Raw genomic sequence first — 22,525 nt, forward strand, 5'->3', positions numbered from 1 at the left:
TATGATGATAAATAGTTATGAAAATAACATAAATCTGCAAATCAAGAGCAAAAGGTCTTTTATAGAAGAGATGTCACCAGAGTAGAAAAACAGTCCATTGTATAATGTGTAATGTTTCCTTGACAGCTGCTAAATGTGGCGGTAGAGAAATAAAAAATAAATCCTGCCCCAGTTAGATAGCCCAACCTTTTCCACATTTAATAATTCATTGATGGCTTCTTCCTGAGAAAAAGAAGAGAAAAGATAATGAAATGGAGGAAGAGAACACAATCTACCGAGTGTGATGGGAGACGCAGGTCAAAGAATATTATTCAATGCACACAAAAGTCATTTAAAGTCCCAGCCGTAGTTTATAAATATGTAGCCCGACAGGCCGTGGAAGAAGAAGGTGATGATGAGGAGGAGGAGGAGGAGGAGGAGGAGGAGGAGGAGGAGGAGGAGGGTTGGTCGTTCCTATCAGCAGTAGCCAGAAACAGAGAAGCCAGACTGAGAAACAAAGATCTGGAGCTGCAGCTCTCTGTGATGAGTTGATGAGGAGGAGGTGGGAAAGCAGGAAGAAGAGAGAGAAAGCTGAAGTGGACATCACTCCATGATGGTTCGGTAAATGACGGGCTCGATGTAGTCCTCTCTGTATCGAGAGTTGATCACCCGTTGCCTTTTGGAGTTCTGTTGGACCTCCTCCTCTGAGAAGAGCTCGAAACGCATGTCTGACGCCACCGACTGAGGACGGAAAAATCAGAAACAGAAATCAGTGCTTTCTGGCGTTATACATCTCAAGTGTTACAAGTCGCACTCTGCACGCTTCATGACACATTTTCATGGCAGAACTGGTTCAGAGACTTTGTGATAAAATGGGGGATTGTTTAGTTACCAGTCGTGACTTGACTCGTTTGGGCAGATCCTCATCCAGAGTGTAGATGTCTTCCCGCTTGACGGAGATTTGGGATCCGTCCTCAAACTCCACCTGAATGCACGCACGCACACACACACACACACACACACACACACACACACACACACACTAGATAGTGAAACCACTAATACAGATGTGCATGAAAATTCCTTTCACCAACATGTATGTTCATGAATGCTGCTTTCAACCATTACTTCATTACACAGCTATTTTAACACACACACTGCAAAAAATCACGTGTTAGCTGCAGTATTTTTCAACCTGGACCCTATTTTTGTATGTTTTTGTATCACAGTGACTCATGGGAACAACCATTTTTGAAACTGGTCCAGTGTTGTTGAACAAACATGGCTTTTGGGGTTTTTATTTTGTTCCTGGCTACTCTGAATGAAGTGTGTTTTACAATGACAGAACGCTACTGTAACTCTCTGTACACTGGTAATAGTCAGTCCTCCAACTGGATCAGAACGCCGTTGCCAGGCTCCTCACAGGTTCCTGGGGGAAGGACCATATCACACTTGTTTTGGCCTCTCTCCACTGGCTGCCTGTGAAGTTTAGAATTGACTTTAAGGGCGCATTCACACCAGGATAGTCTGGGGGACTTGGTTCAATTGGGCGGGGAATGCCGAAAAATTTCACACCTTCATTTGGTTCGGTTCACTTTCACACTGCACTTTTTAAAGCGGACCAAACCACCTGAACAACGTCACGCAGTTAAAACAGCTGCTCATTTGGGGGCGGTATTGCCCACAACGACCACTGACCAGGAAGAAAAAATGCACGAGGAAGAAGAAAACCCGGCTCATCGATTGGCCAGGACCGAAAACGGAAATCCATTCCCTTACGTCAGCAACTGCGATATGAACATATATCAACTACTACTATTACTACTCCACGTCTGCCCATGAGACATATTCCACTTTTTCTTTTTTTACCTCTTCTTCTCCCGGTTGGCGCTGTTGGCTTTGCTTTTTTCTACCCAAAATGCACTGCGCTCTACGTTCACTTCACTGGTCCTCTTCCTCTCTTTGGTTCGCTGGATAGTCCGTTTGCATTTCCCACTGTAAGCGAACCGCGCCAGGGTTCACTTGCAAGTGAACCAAGACCCCCAGTTTCAAGCGGACGAGGGTTCGCTCGTTTGGTCCGCACCACAGTTCAAATGAGCGTTCACACCACTGCAAAGGCCCCTAACTATCCATGGAAGCGGACCAGGGTTAATTTAAAGTGGACCAGATAGTGCCAGTGTGAATGTGTCCAAAGGCTCTCCAGTTTGTTTACAAAGCCCTTAATGGTCTGGCCCCATCCTACATCGCAGACCTCCTAACCCCTTATTCTACACCAAGGTCCCTCAGGTCGGCTGACCTGGGGCTCCTGGCTGTCCCACGCTCCAGACTTAAGCTCGGGGGTGATCGTGCCTTTGTTGTGTCTGCCCCAAAACTGTGGAAAAGCATCCCCCTCCCAATCAGATCCGCCTCCACCACTGACTCATTTAAGTCCAGGCTCAAAACCTACTTTTATTCATTAGCGTTTTGAGTCCCCCTGATGTGGCTCTCCCTGATGTGTGCACGTGTGTGTTGTGTCTTGAGTCTTGAGTTGAGCTGAATACCGTTTCTTTAAATGGAGTCTGGTGTGTTTGCCGATTTTGGGTCTGTTTCTGATTAAACAAAAATCATCTTTCTCTATAACAAAAACATCTGTCTCTGAAGGGATCATTTTTAGAATGTTGTCAGACCCTTAAAATAACAATTGGCGCTTGTCAGTGGCAAAAACAAGCACTTTTAGTGGACGTACATTGAGGATTGGGTTGCAGTGGTATGTGTATGTCACGGTACGATAACCATCTCAGAATATATCAGGGTTTCCTGGGTATACGGTACCACAAAACTGTTATAATTATCTGTTATGACCCTTTAGGGAATGAAAACTGAAGGATTTTTTGATTGAATAAGCTTTATTATTTATTACCATTTGTTAAATTTAATTATGGGTAAAAAGTCTGACGGAAAGTCATGGCGGAAAAGAAATGTACAGGTGAGATTTTCCATCTGGCTGCTTTTTTCCCCCCAAAACTAGATAAGCAAACACATTGTACATGGTATGACAACTGTCAATTTCCACATTACGGTATACAGTTTCACGGTATATCGTTGCAACCCTAAGGTTGTTTTGCAGTTGCTGGCTGCAGCCCTTTCGCTCAATACTGGACCAGTTTAAAACAACTGTTTCATTAGTCACTCAGTCAGAGAAACACGGGAAAACAGGGTCGAGGCTGAAAAATACCACGCAGCCTTTAAACTGGATCATAAAACAACACGTCATTGTTTCTCTCTAATAGAGCACCGAAACATAATTAGAGGAGAAACTGCATAGTCAGCCCGACCACATAAAAGCACTTCACTGTAAGATATCACATATTGATGAGCAAGCTCATTCATTTTTAATGAGCCCCAACATTTTTACTTTCAACACATAAGACCACACATTTTGAGGTTGAGAAACATAACTCCATCATGTGGCTTATAGAAACTGAGCAAGCCTTTTAGATGCAGCCTATGCATGTTAGTGAGACAGACAGATAAGAAGAGGGGTTTACCAGGTACATAGGGATGGAGTGTGACGCCATAAACTTGGCTCCATATATCAACCCATCTGTCCATCGCACTTGAACAGCGTCACCTACGGCGGGTGGACCGAGTCGGACACAATCACGGTTCTGAAAAGAGAGCGAATGATGTGCATTAGATGAGGAAACTGAAATTAGCCGACACATTTTTAGTCTCACTATCTTTATCTGTGTGCTACTAAACTTCGTCCCTCTCCATCTTTGCACATGACAGTAATTAATGACTGTAAGCAACTCTATTAACCTCGATGTCCTCGGGGAAGAGGTTGTCGCTGTACGACCCATCATCGAACACCACCTCGTAGAAGGTGGCTGTGGTCAGCTCCACCACCTCGCTGTGGTAGTAACGGCAGTTTCTGGATTTACAGATCACCTTCTGCCCGACTGTCAGCTCGCGCATGGAGGCCTTGTTGCGCTGTGGGGACAGAAACAGAGTGTTACATTTGAATGCTTATCACTTGACAGCCTTTACAGCCACTCAAGAGATAAGTAGCTGTAAAGCAAAATAAACAGCACAAGTCTATAAAAGATAACGCAGACAGGACTGGTCTACTGTAATGACTCTAACAGTATTTGGTCAGACACTTAGAAAAAAGGTCTTCAAACTATCACTGAGCTGCACGGCTGACTAAACCAGCGCTGGAAGTTAAGATGCACGGCCAATTAGAGTCTTCACAAAGATCCTCTTTGTTATTACTGTACAGTAACACAGAGAGATCTTTACACTTAGTAAAAAGGTTTAAATTCCACTTGAGGTGCAGTGTGTGATACTGGAGAAAGGTGGATCATTGTTGTCTCACTCCCTGATAGTCGGTCAGTTTGGTCAGACTACCAACCCAGAGTCGTCTCGATTTGACGACCTGGGAATGAGACTCAACAATCGGCCATCTTTCTCCAGAAACTCAGGATTTCAGGTATATAGGTGATGATACGGCCCCTAATTTCCAGGGCTGGCACCTGCGGTTATTCCACAGGCTAGTTAACAACATGTCGGGCAGGAAATCCAAAGTGTGGGATCATTTTGAGAAGGTGAAGGACAAACCCAAGGTGATATGTAAACTCATCTTCATTGGTCGACAACAAACATGACGTATCATCTGAAGCATGGAAGTAGCTACATGCCCATTAGCCCACAGCGTCATTAACAGACGGCTCGCTCAGTGTGTGACGTGCACTTGTAGATAAAATATAGGCCTATATTAATGAAGGTTCATTAGCACAGTTTTGTGTTTCTCTGTAATGTAGCACAGTGTTAACAATGTTACTGATACTATTCTTTCTCACACCTTCAACTCAAACCATTGTGTTGCCCCGCCCAAAATATATCATTTAATAATTAAATTAATATCGTAAACATCCAAGAGAGTGCCTTCAACATTACTGCACATTGTACAACGAAATTGGTTCCGCGGCTTCTGAAATGGTACATTGACCTTCCACACCAATAAATAATAACAATAAAAAAGACAGATAAAAAAAGAGGTAATAAAAAGACGTGGCACATCAGAAACTTCTATGTGTCCGTCGTGCCAAATGCCATTACATTTATCTGATCCTTAGAGCATGTAACGCACAAAGTCAGACACCAAATTATATTGAGCTTGGTATGAATCCTTGTTCGGGGCTGCTGATGTAAGCAACCTTCCTGCTACTGAAATCATTGAACTATGATTCCATGGAAGAAAACTTTCTTTACAATGAGGAACTGGAAAAACCACAGCCTAGGTTTTCAACATTGGTGCCATATGTGAAACAGAACAGTACAGGAGCTTCAGTCAAAACAGAGGGGCTTTCCAAAAAGATTTGTTGGCAGAAAAAGCCCTGCCAAAAGTCAGTTAGGGTGAAATGTTCTTTTTCTCCCCAACATACGTGTCAGTTCTCAAAACAGAGCAGAATATTTCAGCTTCCCTCTCAGATAAAACAAGCTAATCCAAGCTAAGCAGTGAGATCAAAAAGAACAAGTGAGTGTGTATCATGTGATTTTGGTTTCATCTTATAAGAAATCAGTCCCTCCAGGATTTCGCAGGCTGTTTTTTGAAATGCCTGATTTTAACAGCAGCTTTTTTTTTTTTTTTTTAAATAGGTGCATGTTGTTTGTTTGGGGGGTTTTTGCGATTAAATTGCGGGGGCAAGTGAAATTTGTAAAAAAAAAAAATAAAAAAAATGTGATACTGTCCCAGATTCTGAGCCTATTATGAGCATTCAGTGTCTTCCACAGAATTCCACAGTCAGACACACACAGCTGAATATTTACTGCTGAATTACAGCTCACAACTCACACCAACAGCTCTTGTCTCAGACTATTTAATGGAGTTTGTCAGTCTGTCGCTGATGAGGCATTTGAAGATAATTACAAGTACGTCCGCTCTCCACTCTCAGTGTCCAATAGTTCACCACTAACATTTTTGATCACTTTCGCTGTTCTTTTATCTCAGACGTGTGTTAGGATGTTACATACCATGACAGATCAGCTGATAAAGACGCGTCACAACCATCTCCAAGTGACACTTCTGAGGAAGGCGGAAGTTTCCACCTTAACATGTCAAGGTATATAACATCGTAACATGTCTGAGATAAAACAACGACGAAAGTCATTGTCAGAAACTTAAGACAATGAATACCACTGAACCACTAACATTTTTGTTATGTCTTATGTCGTCAGTGAAAATGAAGCATAGATTTCATCTTAGTTTTTATCATCAAGATCTATTTAGCTCTTCACCGTCTCGTTTTCTTCATGGAAAAAAGATTGTTGGCTACACATATTTGTGGCGCACAATTCTACAATAAAATGAGATTTTACGTGTATTAAATATTCAAATTTGCGGTGAAGTTGTGGTAATTGAACGAAGTCGCAAGGCTGAGCAGAATTCACTGGGATTGGCTGAATTTGCATTGATTGCTGTGATCGCAACATCCTGGAGGGGCTGAGAAATACTCCCATTATCCTCATTTAAAAAACAAAACAAAAACAAAATCTAAACACAGCTTCACAAGATAATTTGTGTAGATATCATATGACCATTTGCACCCAACTCCTTACTGATGCCCTGACAGTGTTTCTGTTAGGTTACCTCAGGCATGATGGGAGCTTTGTGTCTGTGGCAGGTGATGAAGACTATGAACGGCCAGTCGTCTGGGTGCATCAGGATGCCAGCTGCCTGAGCGCAGGTGGGGTGAAACGCCGTGGAGCAGCGCCCGTGGGAGCACTGAACACAGCAGCCCTTTACCTCCCGCTTCATCCGTTTCCTGCAGTATGCACACTTCTACCAGGGTGACAAAGACAGGCGTGGAGGGGGGAATAGTGGGTCAAGAGGAAAAGTTGCAAGTGGCGGGTTAAAGTAAAGGAAGTGCAGAGGAAGGAAAGGAGGAGAAAGGAAACAAGCCAAGTGGGGAGGATGAGAGGGAGAAACATTTTTTTTAAGTTATCAAAGGGATTAAAACGCAGGCAGACCCAGACACGAACTGGAAGAGAGATATGTGAAAAAGGAAATTACACAACTTCCTCTGGATAATTTAATGGCGTTCTGACATCATTTGCACTTATTTAGAGGTAGATCCATTGAGAAAGAGTCCTTTGAGATCAAGACCCATAACAATAGAGACAAGGCCGACTATTGTAAGTCCAGCATTACTTCTGTGTGTACGTGACTCGTACACAAAAACAGAAGGTAAGAATATACTGTCTGCCTCACACATTACTTTTTACAGTGAACCCTTAGCTCTGGTGTGTCATGGCAATTCAGTTTTTAATCACAGTTTTTTTTTTTCAAAAACGTCACAGCTGTATTACGCAGTTGAAACAGCATTCATCACTCAGGGGCCGGATCGAGAAGTGAAAACAGAGTAGGGACAGTCAACAGGCGCCACAGCAGTTTCACTGTGGTAAAATGTGCGTCCTTAGTGGGAACCACAAACAGATGCCATCAGTGTATAACTCTGTTGACCAAGAATCCAGTCTGTTTATGGGTCAAAGGTATTTGGCAGTGGAATAACAGACTTGATTCATAATGCCATGAACAAGCAGACTGGCATCATGATAACAGTGAGATACAAAATCTGGCAAAGGTTAGAAAGAACACAGTAAAGAGGAAGGGCAACTCCAGCGCGATGTCAAAATTCCGGCACATAAAATCACCAAGTGTTACGACCTTTACGGAACGGAACTGCTACGGAACAGGTCTCCTGATCTAAATCACTGTAAACACATAGAGCAGACTGCTGTGACTGGACTGAGTCTTACCAGTTTGAACCGGGGCAGTGGGATTGCAGAGAGGTCAATGGGGCCTCGCTCAGTGACGTTGACAAAGCGAGCTTCCAGCACAGTGATGGCACACAGCACATGAACCCACCTGAGTGAAAGGCAAACAATTCAATGTCCAGGGTACAGTGTTTCTAGAAATGTTACACAGTTAAACAAGTACACATTAGCTTGTGGTTGGGACTGGGACTGGTTGGATGTCTATGTATAATCCATGAGAACAAACAATAACAGCCATGACTTTAAACTTCTGCATGAAAGATTTTTTTATCTTGGAAACAGCAGTGTGCCAAAAATTAATCTTGTCACTGTCCACACTTGCTTTTTCTAGAGCTTTCAACTGCATCTCACACAGTCCCTCATCCTCTGCAGTTTGTGTTCGCTCAGTTGTCATGAAGATAGCCATCATAATCATAGACCGACATAGTGTAGAGATTAATGGAGATGGTTATCTCTATGGTATCTTCTCAAACTTCATTTCCTGAGAAAGATAGTTTTCTTTACATGTCCACTAATATTTCCACCATCCATCCATCTTCATCTGCTTATCTGGGGCCAGGTCGCAGGGGGCAGCAGACTAAGCAAACGCCACAAACGTCCCTCTCCCTTGTAACGCTTTCCAGCTCCTCCTGGTGGACCCCAAGGTGTTCCCAGGCCAGATAAGATATGGAATCCCTCCAGCATGTTCTGGGTCTGCCCCGGGACCTCCTCCTACCAGTGGGACGTGCATGGAACACCTCTAACAGGAGGCGTTCAGGAGGCATCCTGATCTGATGCCCAAACCACCTCAACTGACCCCTTTCGACACCAAGGAGCAGCGGCTCTACTTCGAGCTCCGTACCCTATCTCTGAGGCTGAGCCCAGCCACCCCATGGAGGAATCACATTTCGGCCACTTGTATCCACAACCTCATCCTTTCAGTCACTACTCAGGGCTCATGACTGTAGGTGAGGGTTGGGATGTAGACGGACCAGTAAATCGAAAGCTTCCCCTTCCTGCTCAGCTCCCTCTTCACCACGATGGTCCGGTGCAGCGCCCACATCACTGCACCAAACTGCTGCTCCATCTCACGCTCTATTCTACCCTCACTCGTGAACAAGACCCTGAGATACTTGAACTCCCTCCTTGAGGCAGTAACTCTGTTTCCTCCATTTGACAAAATACGACAATATTCCAAATTTGAAAGAGGTCATGTAAACAGCACATTCCCAATGAGACCTTATTCTGAACGTGGCAATTTCTGGATGTCAATACTGTTCAAGTTTCAGGAGCAAGTACACAGCACAATCAGAATATGAGTCTCAATTGGGATTTTAACAGAAGTTCGTGACAAAAAGCTACTACATGGACCATAAATTGAAAGTATTTAGTAGTATTTATTTCTTGTCAAATGTTATGACTTGTTTAGTCTAGTCACTGATGATTTAAGAAAAATAAACACGTTTACTTTCTTATTGCATTTCATGTTGGAACTGATATTCAAATGTTCACAAAGTGGTTACATGAACAACTATTGAACATCCAACACATTTAAAAACAGTTTATTATGGTTAACTCTGTACTAGCCCATTCATAAAAGGGGATCCACAAGTGATAGAGTGAATTAGTCTGCATAAACATAGCAAGATAGTGAGTCCTACTCTGTCACATTCGAGACAGTTGTTGAACAGGAAAACATTGCTTCTGTCTATAGGCGTTTCCTGCCATTTAAACTGACATTCACTCATTGTGCCCTACACTGAGGGATAAAATGTTACCACAGGCTGAGGGTGTGCAAAACCCACACGCACTTACATCTGCTCTCTGTATGTGTGTGTGTTTGCATTTTTAAAGTGCATTTAGCTCGAGGGGCTTGGTCCAGCAGATGGGTTTCAGCAGTAACAGACTGAAAAAACAAGCAGGCTTAATGCGGTCACAGGAGAGTGAATGGTCGGTGTGGGTCTGTTGTGTCCCAACCAGTCTAACATGCTGCGTCTGCCATGTTTTGTAAACATCATAAATCCTTCCCGAGCACTTTTGAGCACGGTTTATGACATGAAGACATTTAAATTAGAAGGAGCATATTTTCTGAGAGAAAGAGAATGTGGCACTGGGTAAGCTGAATGGGGTTTTCTATCATCTACTTATTTAAGATCCCATCATCTTAAAGAAGCAATGGCACATCCTAGAACACACAATGTCTTCAGGGATACCCTCATGCTGCTGCACTAGTGAGTGTGACTAAAAAGTCCAACCAAAAACCACCTTACTGTCTGCAGCATTAAACCAAACTCCCTTTCTCCCTATGACTACTGGCTCTTTGGTGTCCACATTCACTCTAATGTCCAGTTAATCTAATTTCCATATGACATTTTTTCATATGACATCATTTCACTGCACACTGAACTCTTGTGCTAAATTTTGCTGCTCTAAATTTGGGACCAGGGGCCTCATTACAGAAAAATATTCTAACTGCTGGGCCTGTATTAAGTTTCACAGACAGGAAAAATCCCATCTTCCTATTACAGGAGCAACTCCTACACTCATGGCTGCGTCCTGTCCTTTCTCAAACCTCCTGTCTTACATTAAGTAATCCTTACTATAATGTGAAGTTGATTCCTCAGTTGGCAATCACTCTGTCATGCCTGTATCTATGTTTAGAAGGTGCACATTACTGCCTCTTTCCTTAGTTAGAATAAATTGGTGCAAAAAAAAAAAAAAAAAAAGGCAGAGCCCGATGCTTCCTCGTCGGCCTCTCTAGAGCCGGATGTAGCACGTCAATCAAATTCAAAATTTGAGTTGGCAGTTTCTCTGTATCACAGCATCACATAATTAACCTTTCCCTAAGCCCCGCCCCAACAAGCTGTCAGAGTAAGCATGGAGCCCACACTGTAACTAACGGCACTCCCTGAAGAAACATTATCATATTTTTGGAAAAATGGAAGAGTGATTCCAGAGAGGAGCAGACAGAGGGGTCTACAGTCTGTGTTTGAAGGATATATCCAGGATGTCAAACTGACTCAGCAGCAACAACAGGTTAAAAAGACAAAGATAGTTAGAAGCTAAAGCCGAACTATAGGCTACAGATCACAGTGTAAAAGTGAACTACCACATCACTGCTGATCACCACAGAAGACAATGAATATAAAGGGAAACTTTGCTGATATCGAACCAGCTGTGTGGCATCACAGTGCATGCAGATGAACAGTGTTTGGCTTCATCCCTGTGCTGCTGCCAGCACCTGGACCTCCACCACTGGATGGGCAGGGATCTCCGGGGAAGTCAAACAACGTTCATCTGCGCACAGCATGTGTATACATTCAGTAGGCTATATCTTCAGTAGCTAGCTAGCTAACCCTACACTTTTCAGGGTTTCATTTTGGTTTTGGAACAGGGAAGAAACATATATCTTTTTCCAACCTCTCCAGGTAACGAGTATCATTAATACACGACGTGCCCCAGGCACAACATTTAGCTCCAAATCCACAAAACCAGCCTGAAAATGAAGGAAATCTGAAACGACTGTACTAGAGTCAATGGAGCACAGCTGTGTTGTTGTCTGACCCTGGTCTGAGCTGGCCCGATGCTACATTTTGATTGGCTAGTCTGCGTGCAGGGGTGGGACTTAGCAAAGGGTCGATTTTCAGTCAGAATGATCCTTAAAGGAATGAAATAGGAATCCCTGAATTAGTACGGTTGTGTAACAGCTAAATTCCTATCCTAAGATAAGAATAGATAAGATTTATTTCCTTGTGCAGTTGAGAATCATGTTTCTGTATTAATGAAAATCCCAAATGTCATCCTAAACTAAAGTAAGACAGGATTTCAGACTTGGGAAGTTTTTCGAATGAGGCTCCAGCTCAGAATAACCCAAACAACATCACAGTTGAGTAACTGCTATAATACAACTTCTGGTCCACAAATTAAAGCTCTATGGTTGCAGCACTATTGTCTGCTGGTGTTACTTACTTGTCATTGTTGGCTCTCTGCAGAGCGCCGCCTCTCAAGGAACACAGACAGCAGTCCTGGAGGAAGAAACACACAACAACATGTTTTTTTATTAAAATACTCACAGCAATGGACTCCTTTATCTTTACCTCATCTAAATCCTGATGTTTGGATATATGGTGTTCTACTGCGTATTTATAGGTTAAACTGGGGTAACTTCACCTCCTCTACTGGATCACACTGATAGGTATCAGCTATATAAAGCCCAATCTGTTGTTAATCCTTTGTTTCTCACAAATCCACTGCGTACCTGGTACGGCAGCTGTAAGGGACGCCTGACTGCACTTTGGTAAACCCTCAAACATACAACTCTGCGGAGACAGAGTGGCACTCATAAATACACAAAAGAGAACAGGATCCGTAAGAAGGATGCTGGCAGGGTGTGAAGTGTACAGGGGGAATCTGGAGCCAAAAAAGGTCACTCTGCCTTGCTATCATCAAAGTTCACCTCAACTCTAAAGTGCTGCTGTTGACTGACGACTTTCACATATGTCGTTTGCGGGCTTTAATTCCTGTTCAGACCTTCCTGCCACATTAGTTGCAGGACATCACACCTTTCCTCACAGATATTGAACAAAGCACGATGGAAAAATACACAAAAATTTACAGAAAAACCCTCAAAAGAACTTGTTGGGGGCTTCCTGAGCCCCGCTCTCATTCTTAGCCGAGTTAATAACACCAGGAACTGCTACAACTCCCTTGAGAAAATTCACAGCATTCAATTTTCTGACATGAAATAATTTTTTTATATGCTTTATTATTAATCCCCGAGGGGAAATTCAGTCTAAATGACTATAATCCTTGAGATCCTTAAATAAAGATTAATGAGAACACTTCATCCGACTTAGAACAGTGACAGTGTGGAGCCCACCAAGGTGTCACCATGAATTATAAAGTGAACCATTTCCCACTGGTGGTCAGAGGTGTTTGTGCCAAATCAGGTCACATTCTCTGCATGCTTCACAACAATCTATTGTTCTGCGCAGACAGGAATGCTGAAGGCAACGGAAATTTAAAGATAAAACTTAAACACAAAGTTGGGGGAAAACAAATTCCCTGAACATGGACACACAAAGGAAGAAAACACTCACTGTCTGAGAACAAAGGAAGCTGTCGCACAGAGAGCCAAGTTTGTTATTATTAATTCACTGCGGGCTAACTTTGATGTGTTGCCGTGTTGTACATATATGAACATGGATTATTGTTTGATGCGTCTCAGTAACAGTGACACAAAGACATGACGATACTCAGAATAATGCAGCAAAGTTTGTGTTATGTCATCACACACTGGTGACAGCGACGGTCAACCGTTGGCACTGGTCTATCATCGGAGGAAGTGAGCGGTGAATGCAGCGGTTTCCTCAGTATTGAGGTCTTGATGTCACATCATGTGCCACCATGTGGTTTTCACCCTGAGCTGTTCTTAGATTAAAGGTTTTCAATATTTAGCACATTTAATCAGAAAAACAAACACGTGCAGAAATGACACCTGTAAGGCCAATGCATTCTCTTTAATCATCATGAAAATTAGAATTACTTTTACTGATCCAGAAATAAAAAAAATTAGCGCACTGACAGGGAATTTATACTTCTGTGTTGAATTGACACCAATCGAGCCTACGCCGTAGCCTGATGTGCACCTCCCCAGAAATGTAAGTACACGTAGCAGTGACGCAGACCTTCTGTCTATGTTTGTAAGCTGAAACCATTTTTCTCAGTGGAAACAAAGCTTTTATTTACTTTAATTTCACAGACAAGAAACAATAAATAGTGAAGACAATAAAGCCTCCACAAAATAGCATTTTAGGTCTTGTGTGTGATTTATCCTGGCTTCATATGAGAGGAGGAAATCTCCACTCGTCGCTAGGCTAATTTATACAATGTAAAATGCCATAGGCTTGTGCTAATAACGTTAGCATGTTGTATTTGTTTGGAAAACGTGTTTAGCATAAGACAGCTGTTTTGTCGGTGAACCATGTGAGTTGTAACAGAGACAAATTTGTTTGTATGTTTTATACCATGGTCTGGGTGAATACTCAGTTCTGATTAGCTGCAGGGTGTCCATTAAAAGGTGTTATGGGACAGCTAAAAAGACGTTCCAGTCAAAGTGCCTGATGACAGGTTCTAAATTATTGCGCTGGCTCAACTGCTAGTTTGTAACTATAGCAATGGAGACTCAGAGCAGAGGCAACGGATTACAACGGGCATCATGAGTGATTTTATCGTTTCATTTAATTTATTTGGTGAATTTGATCATTTTCATCACTGGGATGCAGAAGAAGAGAGGATAGAGAATGAAAAGAAAAGGGATAAACGGCACAAGGAGTCGCGGGTCTACACCAATCACAGCCTCCGGACACAGCTGTAGGTCGGCTCTCTGACGCCGGCCTGGAAACTCGTCAGATCATGACCGTCACGGGACATCAGTGTGAGAGCAGCCTGCAGGCTTAATGGGCTCCGTCAGCGCAGGAGAGACGAGACTGGAGCAACATCTTGTCGTCTCCAAATATCCGAACAAGCAGTGCTCAATCTGTCAATCTCTGTCCTTCAAATGCCACTATGATGGACATACCCATATCACTTTCAAATTTCACTTTTTTTTTTTTTTTTTTTTAAGTTATTATTTAGGCCATTTTGCCTTTATTGGACAGGACAGGTAAGCGTGATGGGGGAGAGAGAGAGAGGGGATGACATGCAGCAAAGGGCCACAGGCTGGATTCGAACCCGGGCCGCTGCGGCAACAGCCTTGTATATGGGGCGCCTGCTCTACCACTAAGCCACCGACACCCCTCAAATTTCACTATTAATGGTAATGTAGCATTTAATTTTAAATAGGAAACAATCGTTAATTTGTTAATGTGTTTATATGATTTAATCTCGACTACTATATGCTTATGAATTATTTGTTGCAATTAAAAATGATTTTGACTACTATTTGGATGTTGATTATTTGAAACAAATTTTCTTGGGCCTATAAATGAACGCCTATGAATCATGAAAGTAATATCTCAAGTTATTTTTTTTGCACTTCATCCTCTGACCACCAGAGTCTGTAACACACAAGCGGTAAGAAGTGCACTGGCTTTCTGAAATAATCATCTTCTGAATAATATCACGTAACGTTTAGCCATCATCTCACTTCCCTTCACTGATCAGAGTCGCTATGCTCTCTACGCTGCGGCCACAGCGGGTTTCCATGGTAACGCCTGTGAACTACAGAGATTAAATAGTCTGCTCAGCTGTGGCTTGTGAAAAACTCATGATTTTAACTGTAAAACACATTAAAGCATAAATGATTGATTTAATATTCATTGCTTTGGTAAGTGACGATGGTATAAGCGGGTTAATGCCCTTCGAGGTGTCCGTTATCAGGAATTAATGGACGATGCGGAAGCAACCGTCCTCCACGTCGTCCATTAATTCCTGATGATGGACACCTCATTGGGCATTAACCCTTACGTATTTGTGGGGAAAATGTGTCCAGATAAAGACAAGTGTTTGTCTGTGAATGCTGCGAGTTACAGTGAAGCTGATTTGTGAACTTGAGTTTGAAATTGTCTCTATTGTGTGTTTAATGTGTGTTTTGGATCAACTAAACTTTAAAGCACTTCACATGAAACCTCCGTCGTCAACTAGTGTTTTGGAGGTGTAACTGCAGAGTGACAAAGACACACCACCGCACAAGTAAAAATGCTCACAACGGCGCAGGCGACGTGCGTAGGGTCTGCGCACAACTATAAACCCCACATAAGGCTTTTTTCAACCACTTATGTGCTTGCACTGCGCTTAACTTTAGAACGTGATTCATGATGCTGGACTTCCTGAGAGTAACACCGACTTGTTGACCTTATTGAACAGTCACCAAATGTTCTAAGATACAAGATGACCTAATGCAGGGATATAACAAACCTGCAGCTGTGTGTGTTGGGTCTGTTATCAGTGTGATGAGCAAATCAAATAATTTGAATAAAGGAAAATGGCTATCTGTCACAGGTAACCAAATGAACTAACCTCAGTGATGGCATCAGCTTCACAGCGGGCGCACAGCCAGTCATCCAGCTCTGCTTCATCCCCGGACACACCATAGCAACCTGAACAGGAACAGAAAAGAACATGTCACACCTTCACCGCTCACATGCTTCATTTCACAACGTGCTTTTTCCTCATATATGGCTGGTTATTCAAGAGAACTGGGGGAGACCTTTCTCAGAAAAAAATAAACAGTGTGCACCCTGTGGTTTTATTCCCCACGCTGGTTGTTATCTTATGAGAGCATGAACGATATCTATGAACACTAGAATCAAAGATAACGAAGACCATCTGCAGTAAAAACATTGTGGCACGCACACGTAAAATAAAAGAGGAACTGGGAATGAGAGCAGGAGAGCACTGAGTGCAGAGATTATTTTTTTCAAGGGCTTAATTTAGGGCTGTCACAGTGAAGGAATTTCCCCTGCGGTGATTAAACTGGCTTAACAGCAAGATATGCATTACCGCCATTTTTTGTGTGTTGTTTTTGCCTTTACAAATAAGCTTTGTTATAAAGCTATTATTAGATTATTTTATATGACAAAGACGACACAGTTTTAAAATCAGATTTAAAAAGAAAGGCAATGAGACACAACAGGTGTGTTTAGTCTTTCTTTACCTATGTAATAATGTGGAATATCCTAGAAAGTAAAAATGCAGGCACAAGATAAAGTACTTGCTCTGGCTTAGGGACAGCTGAAGCACATACATAGGAAGTTTTTTAAGACGCTTTAAGGACCCGCAGACACCTTGAGTTGGATGTGATGGCTGAGGAAGAGGGGGATTTTTTTCACTCCACTGAGATTAGATGGCCGGATAAAAGGTGACAGTGACGAGCGCAGCATTTTACCCAAAGTTGAACTCCAACTATCGCCGACCAGAAAAAGAAGGTCATGCTGCTGGTGTTCGTAGCATAGTTTAAAAAAGCTGTGTTCCCACTGCAAAGAATTAAAAAAAAACAAACACTTATGGCCTTATGAGAGAAAGAAAAAACACACACATGAACATAGTGGTTGTGGAGGTTGCTGAGTCTGCACTGAGGGAAGTCCAACATGGACTGAAATGTTCGCAATCTATGCACTAGGGGTGGGACATATGGCCCTAAAAGAAGTCCTGCAACAAAATAAGTGATAGTTTTACAGTTTGCCTTCAAATATTCAGTAAAAGCTAAACAAAGTTTGTTTGTCTATAGTTTGTGAACAACAACAGTAACTCAGAGTGAGATTCAGATTCTGTATACAATATTAATAGTTCAACAAAATAAAATGTACCACAAATTACACATTTAAACAGCTCTCAAATACAAAAAATGTCCCCTGGGATATATATATATATATATATATATATATAAATATTTATATATATATATATATATATATATATATATATATATATATATATATATAGATATATATATATATAAATGTATATATATATATATAAATAAATAAAAATCAACATGTGATTTCCTTCTTTTTGAAAAATCCTAAATGATGACATACAGTACAGGCCAAAAGTTTGGACGCACCTTCTCATTCAATGCGTTTTCTTTATTTTCATGACTATTTACATTGTAGATTCTCACTGAAGGCATCAAAACTATGAATGAACACATGTGGAGTTATGTACTTAACAAAAAAGGTGAAATAACTGAAAACATGTTTTATATTCTAGTTTCTTCAAAATAGCCACCCTTTGCTCTGATTACTGCTTTGCACACTCTTGGCATTCTCTCCATGAGCTTCAAGAGGTAGTCACCTGAAATGGTTTCCACTTCACAGGTGTGCCTTATCAGGGTTAATTAGTGGAATTTCTTGCTTTATCAATGGGGTTGGGACCATCAGTTGTGTTGTGCAGAAGTCAGGTTAATACACAGCCGACAGCCCTATTGGACAACTGTTAAAATTCATATTATGGCAAGAACCAATCAGCTAACTAAAGAAAAACGAGTGGCCATCATTACTTTAAGAAATGAAGGTCAGTCAGTCCGGAAAATTGCAAAAACTGAAGATGATGAATGCCACACAGAGTTCTAGCAGCAGACCCATCTCTAGAACAACTGTTAAGAGGAGACTGCGCGAATCAGGCCTTCATGGTCAAATAGCTGCTAGGAAACCACTGCTAAGGAGAGGCAACAAGCAGAAGAGATTTGTTTGGGCCAAGAAACACAAGGAATGGACATTAGACCAGTGGAAATCTGTGCTTTGGTCTGATGAGGTCCAAATTTGAGATGTTTGGTTCCAACACTTGTGTCTTTGTGAGACGCAGAAAAGGTGAGCGGATGGATTCCACATGCCTGGTTCCACTGTGAAGCATGGAGGAGGAGGTGTGATGGTGTGGGGTGTTTGCTGGTGACACTGTTGAGGATTTATTCAAAATTGAGGCACACTGAACCAGCATGGCTACCACAGCATCCTGCAGCGACATGCCATCCCATCCGATTTTGCGTTTAGTTGGGCGATCATTTATTTTCAACAGGACAATGACCCCAAACACACCTCCAGGCTGTGTAAGGGCTATTTGACCAAGAAGGAGAGTGATGGAGTGCTGCGGCAGATGACCTGGCTTCCACAGTCACCGGACCTGAACCCAATCGAGATGGTTTGGGGTGAGCTGGACCGCAGAGTGAAGGCAAAGGGGCCAACAAGTGCTAAACACCTCTGGGAACTCCTTCAAGACTGTTGGAAAACCATTTCAGGTGACTACCTCTTGAAGCTCATGGAGAGAATGCCAAGAGTGTGCAAAGCAGTAATCAGAGCAAAGGGTGGCTATTTTGAAGAAACTAGAATATAAAACATGTTTTCAGTTATTTCATCTTTTTTTTGTTAAGTACATAACTCCACATGTGTTCATTCATAGTTTTGATGCCTTCAGTGAGAATCTACAATGTAAATAGTCATGAAAATAAAGAAAACGCATTGAATGAGAAGGTGTGTCCAAACTTTTGGCCTGTACTGTATATGTAGTTTTTTTGGTCAAACCACGAGCATCACGCAGGTTTACATCACCAAAGGTTTATGACAAAATCACCTGACGACACTGACACCTGCATGCGCATGGCGAGAGAGGAGAGGGAGAGACGCTGTGCTGCTGCCAGAGGAGCCGCTGAATGAGTTCCCTCTGAGTGTTAAGTTGCTAAGAGTCTGAGAAGTCCGGGGCTGTTCATAAAACATTCAGGACGCCACAGTTTATTCCACACTACTGAAGCTGCTCCTCTTTATGGAACCACTGCGGAGTCAGTAATAATTTCGCTTTCAGCTGTGCTTGTTGTTGCCGTGGGTAACAGTTTGACGTTACATTGTGAATTTTTCAAATGATATTAAAAATGATACCCGCATTATTGTGAACGACAGGATATGGCACATCCCTACTATGCATGCATTTTCACTGTCACTTTTTTGTTCTGTGTGCAAGTCTTCCTGTGCTACATTGCGGCTTTTGCTTGCCAACCTCTGCATTTAAGTCATCAATAGTGCTGTGTTTTAATCTTGCAGTTATTGCAACAGCCCTAGTTTAACTGGCACCCAACACCTGCAACATATTTGTTAATGTGTGTTCGTCTTGAAAACAATTTCATATTTAAAAATGAAACTGAAGTGATCAGTCAATAAAACAACCAGGCCAGGCTCCAGCGGAATAAAAACATAATTGGAAAAGACAAATTATATGCAAATGCTGTGTGAGAGCTCTTGGTGCTGCTGGCTGAATTATTTAATGCAGCACAGGTGTGATTGCGTATTCATCCATCATCAGTTTAGGGTCTGCAGTGAAGCTGTTTGTGATGTAACTGAGTGGTGGTTTTATAACAAGTATCAAATAATCTGAAGGATCTGCATCTAAACTTACATTAACAGTTCCTGAAGTTTTAATACCAACACACACTTTCACAGACACATGTTCATCAGAGAAAAGGGTCTTACTTGTGTGTACGCGGACGCAGCACTGAGTACAGCTGACCAGCCGACTGGTCCCATCCTCTGCTACGTGAGGGTTGGACAGCTGTCCCTCTCCACTATCGTTTGTCTTGTTAGATTGGGTGTTGAAGCACATTTCTGGGATGAGTGGCTTGGACCACTGTCGGCCCCCTGGACGGTTCACCAACATCACGCTGGAGTTCCCAGAATTGGCCTCAGACTGGAAAGAAGGGAAAACAGTCCAGCGGCTTGTCATATGAATATCTAATGGATGCAATCCTCAGCTAGAAAAGGCTGAGACACATTCAAACCTGTTCAGTGTTAAATCAATGCAGAGCTCTGTTAACATAATTCAGACATTAATGGCCCACGAGACATTTGTTCCACTTAGACACAAAGATGGTTAGCTATTTTTTAAAGGGACAGTTGACTCAAAAATCAAATATACCAGTTCTTCCTCTCACCTGTAGTGCTGTTTATCAATCTAGACTGTTTTGGTGTGAGTTGTCGGGTGTTGGAGATATCGGCCGTAAAGATGTCTGCCTTCTCTGTAATATCATGGAACTAGATGGCACTCAGCTTGTGGTGCTCAAAGCGCCAAAAAAACTCAACTCAACAGCAATGTCTCTTTCCAGAAATCATGTCCCAGTTACTCAAGATAATCCACAGACTTTGTTGTGAGCAGATTCATGTAGGAGCTATTTTCTTTATAGCAGAGCCCCACCTTGTTCCATTATATTACAGAGAAGGCAGACATCTCTACGTCCGATATCTCCAACACTCAGCAACTCACACCAAAACAAGCTAGACTGATAAATAGCACTACAGGTAGGGGGGGGAACTATTTCTTTTTAGGGTGGTGAACTGTTCCTTTAAGAAATATCTAACCTGGGAAAAATCTTTAGGAAAGAATATGTAACTTGTTTGTAAATAAGCAACAGTAATAGAAAAAAAAGACACATTTTTGCTTGTTCTGCAACAGTAATAGGGCTGCAACTAACGATTATTTTCATTGTCGGCTAATCTGTCGATTATTTCTTCAATTAGTCGACTAATCATTTTATCGAAAAATCTGTTATAATGTTGAAAAATGTTGGTCTGTCTCTCTCAAACCCCAAAATTATGTCATCTAATGTCTTGTTTCGTACTCACGCCAAAGGGTTTTAGTTCACCATCACAGGAGAGTGTGTAAAGCTGCCAATAGTTGAACATAAGAAGCTGCAACAAGAGTATTTTGGGGTACTTTTATAGTACTTTTCTATGAAAAATGACTCAAACCGATTAGTCGACTACTAAAATAGTCACCGATTATTTTAATAGTCGATTAGTCATCAATAAGTCAACTAATCGTTACAGCCCTAAACAACAATAAACCATAACTTATATAAAGCATTAATAATGACACCAGTGTTTAACTTGAGCTTTAACATCATTCAAAATTTGTATTCTCTGGTCCTAAATCTATATCCAAATCCATATAGTCCATCACACAGTTTTCTCTGGACGCCCTATTTTATGTCTGCTTCAGAGGTGGGTTGCCATACATCACAATTTTCTATGAAACACTGCTGACTATGACTGTCTATTCTATATGGATGCAGAATACTGGTAATAAGGATCTTAAAATAACAGAAGTAACATCATAAAAGCATTAAATGCTTGTAGTTGTCACCTGATGTTGAGTGTGGAAGAGCAGGCAGATGGAGCAGTAGGGGGCCTGCTGGCCCATTTTCTTGTTGTACTCTCTCTCAGCCTGAGGGCTATAAGGCCGACACTGCCACAGCTGCGTTAGCGGCTTTGCCCACTCCTCTTTCTCCTCTTGCTCAAACTCTGTATCTATGTACATGTCTACAGACAAGACAATGGGGTGGAGGAGAAAGATGGAGGTGGAAGCATTAGAATTTAAGGAAATGGGGTGGAAGGATCAGAAAAGAAAGTTTAAGCCGTGAAAAGAGGATAATAGAAACAGAATAAAATGGGTAGAAAATGTCATTAGAACAAGACCTGATATTATATAAAACTACATGAATCAAGTGAACTACACAACTGCGTACCATCATCACTGTGCACCTCTCTGATCAGAGGGTGATGACGCGGCAGATTACAGAGCTGTGCCTGCTGCTGCTTCTTCACAACCGACTTGCAGTATGACTGCTCTTCTGCCACCTGCTGGAGCAAGAAACGTACAGCAAGACAAAACTTTAAAACAGAGCCTACACTGTATCTGTAGCAATGAACATAACATCAGTGTCCATGAAGTCTCCCAACTATGAGACATATTGGGAGCTCTGTACTGGTAAGCATACACTTCCATATAAGCACTGGGTCCATAGATCCCTTTCAGAATTTGGTCAGAGCTGGTAAGTACTTACATGGTGATAACTCTGAGCGATCACCTTCTTCTCTTCATCATGGTCTGGTTTCCTGACAGGAAGGGTGTCATTCTGGATGACAATGGCACTATCCACAAGTGGGCATTGTTTACTCTGTAGTTTGAACAGTATGAATGACATTGAACATTCAGGGCAGACTTCAGAAATAATGCCTCATAAAGTGCATTCTGCCACTACAGAGGTGTGTTAGTAGAGTTAGTCATTAGGCCGAGATCAGAGAGATTAGTATGCAAACATCATGCAAGGAAAATGCACCAGTACAGAGCCACCAAAAAGTCCTATTGCTGTTTTTCCCATTAGTACATACATGCACATAAGTAAGACACTTTAATGAGCACTAACTATAAGAGTGATTACAAGCCATTTTGAATGATTTGGTGTTAAAAGGATAGTCTGGATTTTTTG

The 22,525-nt window shown here is 42.0% G+C and overlaps 1 protein-coding gene across 4 annotated transcripts in view; it reads right to left on the bottom strand.

Annotated features, from left to right (window-relative positions):
* Positions 1-398: 398 nt before the first annotated feature.
* Positions 399-22,525, bottom strand: part of kdm4ab (lysine (K)-specific demethylase 4A, genome duplicate b) — a 30,431-nt gene continuing 8,304 nt past the window's right edge. The window contains exons 12-23 of one of the 4 annotated variants that reach the window (XM_049599014.1): positions 22,100-22,213; positions 21,782-21,893; positions 21,400-21,575; positions 19,734-19,947; positions 15,796-15,875; positions 11,746-11,801; positions 7,780-7,888; positions 6,611-6,802; positions 3,781-3,951; positions 3,507-3,626; positions 872-964; positions 399-720 (exon numbers count right to left, since the gene is read on the bottom strand). In XM_049599014.1, the coding sequence (XP_049454971.1) occupies positions 583-720; positions 872-964; positions 3,507-3,626; positions 3,781-3,951; positions 6,611-6,802; positions 7,780-7,888; positions 11,746-11,801; positions 15,796-15,875; positions 19,734-19,947; positions 21,400-21,575; positions 21,782-21,893; positions 22,100-22,213 (1,575 nt within the window). In that variant the 3' untranslated portion in view covers positions 399-582. Of the gene's footprint in view, positions 721-871; positions 965-3,506; positions 3,627-3,780; positions 3,952-6,610; positions 6,803-7,779; positions 7,889-11,745; positions 11,802-15,795; positions 15,876-19,733; positions 19,948-21,399; positions 21,576-21,781; positions 21,897-22,099; positions 22,214-22,525 lie in introns of all 4 variants that reach the window. The other 3 variants (XM_049599013.1, XM_049599016.1, XM_049599015.1) reach the window with 3 other exon arrangements.

This window comes from Epinephelus fuscoguttatus, linkage group LG15 (assembly GCF_011397635.1).
Source record: "Epinephelus fuscoguttatus linkage group LG15, E.fuscoguttatus.final_Chr_v1".
NCBI classification, from domain to species: Eukaryota; Metazoa; Chordata; class Actinopteri; order Perciformes; family Serranidae; genus Epinephelus; species Epinephelus fuscoguttatus.